Source organism: Triticum aestivum, chromosome 2A (genome assembly GCF_018294505.1).
Source record: "Triticum aestivum cultivar Chinese Spring chromosome 2A, IWGSC CS RefSeq v2.1, whole genome shotgun sequence".
Classification (NCBI taxonomy): domain Eukaryota; kingdom Viridiplantae; phylum Streptophyta; class Magnoliopsida; order Poales; family Poaceae; genus Triticum; species Triticum aestivum.
Genome location: NC_057797.1, coordinates 749,129,773 through 749,137,811, shown reverse-complemented (window position 1 = coordinate 749,137,811; position 8,039 = coordinate 749,129,773). Strand labels below are relative to the sequence as shown.

The 8,039-nt window shown below is 41.7% G+C and overlaps 1 protein-coding gene across 17 annotated transcripts; it reads left to right on the top strand.

Annotated features, from left to right (window-relative positions):
- The first annotated feature begins 3,483 nt into the window (after positions 1 to 3,483).
- On the top strand, positions 3,484 to 6,326 carry LOC123190846 (uncharacterized). 17 transcript variants are annotated; one of them, XR_006496596.1, is made up of 7 exons: positions 3,572 to 3,877; positions 3,995 to 4,112; positions 4,228 to 4,347; positions 5,063 to 5,143; positions 5,626 to 5,684; positions 5,791 to 5,903; positions 5,995 to 6,326. XR_006496596.1 is itself a non-coding variant. In XM_044603575.1 (5 exons), exons 1-5 carry the CDS (start codon positions 3,830 to 3,832, stop codon positions 6,119 to 6,121), a joined length of 483 nt encoding a protein of 160 aa, XP_044459510.1. In that variant the 5' UTR covers positions 3,572 to 3,829; the 3' UTR covers positions 6,122 to 6,326. The 17 variants fall into 17 exon arrangements, 3 of the variants coding, with proteins under 3 accessions (XP_044459510.1, XP_044459511.1, XP_044459512.1); XR_006496597.1 differs by having other exon boundaries at positions 5,063 to 5,539; XR_006496598.1 differs by having other exon boundaries at positions 4,228 to 4,295; positions 5,626 to 5,903.
- Positions 6,327 to 8,039: the final 1,713 nt, after the last annotated feature.

The window sequence follows — 8,039 nt, the reverse complement described above, 5'->3', positions numbered from 1 at the left end:
ACTTCAACTAGTGTATAGCAGGGCACAAAGAGTTGTTCCTGTGGCACCTACACCAATTGAAGTGGAAGCTTATGATATTGATCATGAGACTTCAGATCAAGTCACTCCCAAACCTCGTGGGATGACAAGGATGCGTACTACTTCAGAGTGGTACGTGATCCTGTCTTGGAAGTCATGTTGCTAGACAACAATGAACCTACGAGCTATGGAGAAGCGATGGTGGGCCCAGATTCCGATAAATGGCTCGAGGCCATAAAATCCGAGAGAGGATCCATGTATGAAAACAAAGTGTAGACTTTGGAAGAACTACTTGATGGTCGTAAGGCTGTTAGGTACATATGGATTTTAAAAGGAAGACGGACAATGATGGTAAGTATCACCGTTAAGAAAGCTCGACTTGTCGTTAAGATGTTTTCCGACAAGGGCAAGGAGTTGACTACGGTGAGACTTTCTCACTCGTAGCGATGCTAAGAGTCTATTGGAATTATATTAGCGATTACTGCATTATTTATGAAATCTTGCAGATAGGAGGTCAAAACATTGTTTCCTCGACTATTTTCTTGAGGAAAGGTTGTATGTGATACAACCGGAAGGTTTTGTCAATCCTGAAAGATGCTAATAAGTATGCAAAGCTCCAGCTATCCTTCTGAGGACTGGAGTAAGCATCTCGGAGTTGGAATGTATGCTTTGATGAGATGATCAAAGATTTTGGGTGTATACAAAGTTTATGAGAAACTTGTATTTCCAAAGAAGTGAGTGGGAGCACTATAGAATTTCCGATGAGTATATGTTGTTGACATATTATGGATCAGAAATGATGTAGAATTTCTGGAAAGCATATAGGGTTATTTGGAAAGTGTTTTTCAATGGAAAGCCTGGATTGAGCTGCTTGAACATTGAGCATCAAGATCTATAAGGATAGATCAAAACGCTTAATAGTACTTTCAAAATGAGCACATACCATGACATGATCTTGAAGGTGTTCAAGATGGATCGGTCAAAGAAGGAGTTCTTGACTGAGTTGTAAGGTATGAAGTTAAGACTTAAAGCTCGACCACGGCAGAATAGAGAAAAAGGACGAAGGTCGTCCCCTATGCTTAAGACGTAGGCTCTACAGTATGCTATGCTGTGTACCGCACCTGAAGTGTGCCTTGCCATGAGTCAGTCAAGGGGTACAAGAGTGATCCAAAAATGGATCATAGGACAGCGGTCAAAGTTATCCTTAGTAACTAGCGGACTAAGGAATTTTTCTCGGTTATGGAGGTGGTAAAAAGAGTTCGTCGTAAAGGGTTACGTCGATGCAAGCTTGACACCTATCTGGATAGCTCTGAGTAGAGATACCGGATACGTATAATGGAGAAACAATTTAGAATAGCTCCAAGTAGAACAGTTATTTGGAATAGCTCCAAATAGAGCGTGGTAGCTACATCTAGGAAATGACATAGAGATTTGTAAAGCACACACGGATCTGAAAGGTTCGGACCCGTTGACTAAAACCTCTCTCACAAGCAACATGATCAAACATAAAACTTATTGAGTGTTAATCACATAGTGATGTGGACTAGACTACTGACTCTAGTAAACTCTTGGGTATTAGTCACATGGCGATGTGACCTGTGAGTGTTAATCACATGGTGATGTGAACTAGATTATTGACTCTAGTGCAAGTGGGAGACTGTTGGAAATATGCCCTAGAGTCAATAATAAATTAGTTATTATTATATTTCCTTGTTCATGATAATTGTCTTTTATTCATGCTATAACTGTATTAACCGGAAATCATAATACACGTGTGAATACATAGACCACAACTATGTCCCTAGTAAGCCTCTAGTTGACTAGCTCGTTGATCAATAGATGGTTACGGTTTCCTGACCATGGACATTGGATGTCGTTGATAACGGGATCACATCATTAGGAGAATCATGTGATGGACAAGACCCAAATCCTAAGCCTAGCACAAAGATCGTGTAGTTCATTTGCTAGAGCTTTGCCAATGTCAAGTATCTCTTCCTTCGACCATGAGAGCGTGTAACTCCTGGATACCGTAGGAGTGCTTTGGGTGTATCAAACGTCACAACGTAACTGGGTGACTATAAAGGTGCACTACAGGTATCTCTGAAAGTATCTATTGTTTTATGCGGATCGAGACTGGGATTTGTCACTCCGTGTAAACGGAGAGGTATCTCTGGGCCCACTCGGTAGGACATCATCATATGCGCAATGTGACCAAGGAGTTGATCACGGGATGATGTGTTACGGAACGAGTAAAGTGACTTGCCGGTAACGAGATTGAACAAGGTATTGGATACCGACGATCGAATCTCGGGCAAGTAACATACCGATAGACAAAGGGAATTGAATACGAGATTGATTAAGTCCTTGACATCATGGTTCATCCGATGAGATCATCGTGGAACATGTGGGAGCCATCATGGGTATCCAGATCCCGCTGTTGGTTATTGACCGGAGAACGTCTCGGTCATGTCTGCATGTCTCCCGAACCCGTAGGGTCTACACACTTAAGGTTCGGTGACGCTAGGGTTATGAAGATATGTGTATGCAGTAACCCGAAAGTTGTTCGGAGTCCTGGATGAGATCCCGGACGTCACGAGGAGTTCCGGAATGGTCCGGAAGTAAAGAATTATATATAGGAAGTGATGTTTCGGCCATCGGGACAAGTTTCGGGGTTATCGGTATTGTACCGGGACCACCGGAGGGGTCCCGGGGGCCCACCGGGTGGGGCCACCTGTCCCGGGGGGGCACATGGGCTGTAGGGAGTGCGCCTTGGCCTATATGGGCCAAGGGCACCAGCCCCTATAGGCCCATGCGCCTAGGGTTTCCATGGGGAGGAGTCCCACTAGTGGAAGGCACCCCTAAGTGCCTTGGGGGGGAGGGAAACCTCCCCTGGCCGCCGCACCTAGGAGATTGGATCTCCTAGGCTGCGCACCACCCCCCCTTGGCCCTCCTATATATAGTGGGGGAGAGGATGGATTTCATACCTAAGCCTTTGGTGCTTCCCCCTCTCCCCGTTACGTCTCTCTCTCGTAGTATAGGCGAAGCCCTGCTACTGTGACGCCCTGCATCCACCACCACGCCGTCGTGCTGCTGAATCTTCATCAACCTCTCCCTCTCTCCTTGCTGGATCAAGGCATGAGAGACGTCACCGGGCTGTACGTGTGTTGAACGCGGAGGTGCCGTGCGTTCGGCACTTGATCATCGGTGATTTGAATCACGACAAGTACGACTTCATCAACCCCGTTCACTTGAACGCTTCCGCTTAGCGATCTACAAGGGTATGTAGATGCACTCTCCTTCCCCTCGTTGCTAGTCTCTCTATAGATAGATCTTGGTGACACGTAGGAAAATTTTGAATTTCTGCTACGTTCCCCAACACCAGGTATATGGTTAGGAATCAGGTCGGAGTCTAATTACAGTATTCCCCAACACCAGGTATATGGTTAGGAATCAGGTCGGAGTCTAATTGTAGGGAACGATTGTCTTTCTAGTAAGCTATTCTGAAGCCCATCTACGTCTTGGAGCAGCAACCAGTGTGGTTGAGGTAATTTGTACAGAAAACAGTATATGGTTAGGAATCAGGTCGGAGTCTAATTACAGTATTCCCCAAGGCCCCAATCCTTTTCTTTTGCAATCTATAATATTCTACGTACTATTAAGGATTTTACAATGCAAAAATCCAACATATGTTCTTTTAGGCTAATTACTAAATAAATCTAACGATAGTCCATGTGGCGGCGGAGGTGTAGCAATGGTAGTTTGAAGCAGATTAGGCGGCCGCAAGCGTCTTTGGCGCCAAGGCTGTTGAGTGATGGAACTGGCCGTGTGGCGATTCGTTTTCTATTCTCCACCCTTTAAGGTCATAACAGAAGAAAAAACTATGCAATTGACTTGATCACTATTTTTTTATCTAGAAAAAAATATGTTTTGTACGCGTGTATTGATGAGTACTCCTCTTGACTCGATTGTGTTGCAGGGAGTGAAAGGAAAGCATCCAGTTGGGGTGGTCTGCAGTTCTGATCACCTCGAGCAGCACCACATAATCAAAGTTCCAAACAATAGTGCTGCACTTCTGCCCAGTGGCGAAGCTATGTGTAAGCTGTGGGGTCAGCTGACCCCATAACTTTTGTGAAAAACAGCCGTAAAACACTGTACAATTACTGTTCATTGTGAAAAAAATAATCAACAAAATTACCACTGACCCCACAGATCCCCGAGGCTGGCTTCGCCGCTGCTTCTGCCTCCAGCAAGCATTTCGATCACTTTGATGTTTATAGGTGGCTTAACATGATCATTTGATGTGTATCTTATGTAGAATATTTGAATGATGTACGTGTTTATTTCAGAAAACATTTCTTAATGACGCCTTGCATATATACAAGACAGATATTCATGTACATCAGCTTTAGTTTTGTTTGTTAACTAGAAACTGTGGTTTCCTTTTCTGAACCGAAATCACTAAAGCATGGGATGCATTTGGGGTTTCCATATAGCTAATATTAGGAGCACACAAGATTTAGACTCCTGCTATGTAATTAAAGGAAATCAGAACATTCACCAATATCCTCTGTATATTTTCTAGCCTTAGGTTCCTGACTTTTTCATACAAATTATAATTTGGAAACTTTATTTATAGGAATGATAAATAGTATGTACAAATGCCTTCACTAAAATTAAATTTACTTTAGCCACATGGAAGCCAACACAATATCACATGTAATATTTCTCAGTTAGTCAAAAGTATGCTTCTTTTAAAATTTATGGTTCTAATATTTTTTTATCACATAAATATGTTCCAGTTATATATGGTAAACTAAAACTGTCTAGCCTATGCAGAAGCACGGCTTAATGACTAGTCTAGCTAACTCAGGGATAAATTCATTTAGCCAGATGTAAAGTTGCCAAGGTAGTAACTAGTACATATAGAACAGGATAGGTTGCTCTTCTTTTATTATGTACGGATTGATCTTGATGAAGTTTACTTCTTTTGCACTGTTCTAGAGATGCATGAGACACCTGTAACCTTTTTCCCTTGGTTTTGAAGCTACACGCACCAACTCGATGTACGGCGACTCCATGGAGCAAGTCGAGTTCGTGGAGCAAGTCATGGACGATGCCATGGAAGGTATACTCTCTCCCTCTCCCTACCATGGTACTGCTCAATGTGTCCACGACCATTGAGCCGTGCTAGGTTCTATGCTGCTGTCCATGCCAATTTATAGCATTTGGGGCTGTAGGTCAGTGAATTTATTTAGTAATAAATAATTCTGTTGGTTCACACAAAACAGTTTGACTGTAGGTGTACAGAATTAGCAATGGATCTCTAGGCTGGTGATAACTATGTAAATTCGTTTCAGTGGATTTGAGGCTGTAGTTTTGTTCCAAAGCGTGGTGAGCACCTTTAGGTTTGTTTGTTTCCTGTTGGATGACTGAAACCAACTAGAGCTAAATGTTTTGGTTTCAGATCACTAAAACCTTTTTAGTTCAGTTTGCTAACTAAATGGAGAAGAGAAAAGAAGTGGTACTGTCACTCACAATTGCCCTTGAATGCACATCAGCACTTAGGCTACTCTCCATATAATTTTATTAAGCCATGTTTTTCTGCAGGCTGTGTCATATATTGTGGCGTCGTGATTAGTCATCAATGACAACTAACACTCATGCCGGTATCTTTTCACAATCATAATAGGGACGTAGCTCTTGCTATAGTTGTAAGTTGTGATCCTAAATTTAAACTTGATGATGCTAAAATTACAAATGAATTCTTGGTAGTGCATGTCGATATGGCACTTGTGAAAACTGAAGATTCGGTACGGAGTCGCAAAAGCTGCAATACTCTCGATAATGCAGAAAAAAGAAGATTGCATAGCCTTCAACCTTTGTACGTACGTGCCTAACATCCTGCTGCCTCTATCACTACATTCATCATGTCAATGCATTGTGTATTAACAGTTCATTTTGTTATTTTCTTTGTAGATTCAAAAGATATATGGATGATTATAATGGTGCGTGGCAAGTATATTGCAATGATGATGATGTTCCGTTTCATGATGATAATGATGTTCCGGTCCATGATGATGATGATGGATGCTATCAGTTTTAGTTAAGTTGTAGGGATGATGTTTCTGTCGGATGGTGTTCCCCGGTTAAGTTTAGTTAAGTTGTAGGGATGTTGAAGGATGCTTTTTATGTAAGTTTCGCTGTCAAGAAAATATTTAGGTTATGCATCACATTTCGATGATGTTTCCCTTGTAATATCAACCATTGTAATCCAACAGCTTTATCCAATATATGATTTCTTTCTCTAATGAGTATATTCTTTTATTTTTTTCCACACTTCATATACATAATTATCACTGTTATGTTGAGCATTAATTAATTTACATTATATATGTAACAAAACATGAAGCGGTGAAAATTCCTAGTTGCCAGAAATGAGATTTGGATTCGTGTACATTAAGCACCAACATATAAAACTGTTGTAAAGGTCGGCTTTATGTGTTGTACTCTTGCAACGGCCCCTTTTACTAATGGCGGTATAAGCGTTGCATTATGCGCTAGCAACACTGGATAAGGCTACGCATCCCAAACGGTTGGTAAAGATAGTTACAACGCATATATGGACTTATAGATACGGAAAAATGTGTTGGTACAGGTGGGGTATTGTTGTAGTGGTTGTTCTTAAAAATACTTTATTTGCTAATTAAATTATAATTTTGATCCCCGCGCAAAAATAATAATTATAATTTTGATGTTTATGCCTTACCAATGAAAGTATTTATTTTACTCTATTGTACTTGTTAGGTTCATTGTGGCTAATTCGCACTGCGACCTTCGTAATGCTAGGGACAACCCTGCCCTGCCCGCGGCTGTGGAAAACTTTGTTTGGGCCTCACATGCACATTCAGTTATCTGTTACTTCATTGATGTGCTTCCCTTACTTAATTCTTCACTGAACAACTAAATTTTATCTATGTTTAGTACTCTGCGGCGTGGTACTTCCTTCTGTCCCTTTTACTCTACATATAAGAGTCTGAAGTTAAACTTCATAAAGTTTGGCCAACTTTATAGAAAAAATATCAACATCAACAATACAAAATCAATATCATTAAAAGTGTCATGAATTTAATTTTCATCTATAACTTTAATATTATAGATGTCGGTGCCTATTTTTGTAAAGTTGGTCAAACTTTATATAATTTAACTTCGAAAAAAATGTAGACTAAAAAAACGGATGGAGTACCATGAAGTGTTTCGATCATAATGACAAAGCACACGTATAGTATCATCATGACCAGGCATCATCATAGTATGGGATGGCTACGCTGACCCAGCCCTACTCCCTCCATTCCATAATATAGTGCTTTCACTATCCACGTACTTCAACTTTGACCGTAAATTTAACTATCAAGACCGATTGCGGCGGGGGCAAAAGTTATATCAGTGAATTCGTATTCGAAAGAAGTTTTTAATTTTGTAACTTTTTCTCCCGCCGCAGTCTGTCTCGTTCGTTAAATTTATGGTCAAAGTTCAACCTCGAAAAGTGTGAGCACGCTATATTTTGAAATGGATGAAGTACTACGCACCCCATGCCGGATGCCCCACCATGCATGGAAACGTGTCACACATGTGGATGTGAACGTTCCTGGATGCGGTGCCTGGCGTATACTCATGTCATGTGACGATCCTAAGATTTGGTAGATCGGACGCTCTCGGCATGCATGCATAAAACGGAGGAATAGCAAATTACGAACCCCAACGATGCAATTCGCTACACTGACATCTGTGCTTATTATATTCTACTCAGATCATGAAGCAAGTTGATGATGCAATTTGGTTGTTCGATGGTCGCCTTGATTATAGGATGCCTTGCCGCGGTCTCGCTGTTAATAGTGGACAATCAACCGCTCTCTGTAGCCCGGCCCGGTGCATTTACCAGTAGCTGGTGGTTTGCTCCCAACCCTAGCCGCCACTCCTCCTCCCAACCCTAGCCGCCACTCCTCCTCACCCCGTCCCTTCCT

Excerpts from the sequence above, each read along its gene's own strand:
- LOC123190846 (XM_044603575.1), top strand. The coding sequence starts at position 3,830 with ATGGAACTGGCCGTGTGGCGATTCGTTTTCTATTCTCCACCCTTTAAG. Across the intron at positions 3,878-3,994 it reads TCTATTCTCCACCCTTTAAG|GGAGTGAAAGGAAAGCATCC; the intron begins GTCATAACAGAA and ends ATTGTGTTGCAG. Across the intron at positions 5,900-5,994 it reads TTGCATAGCCTTCAACCTTT|ATTCAAAAGATATATGGATG; the intron begins GTACGTACGTGC and ends TTTTCTTTGTAG.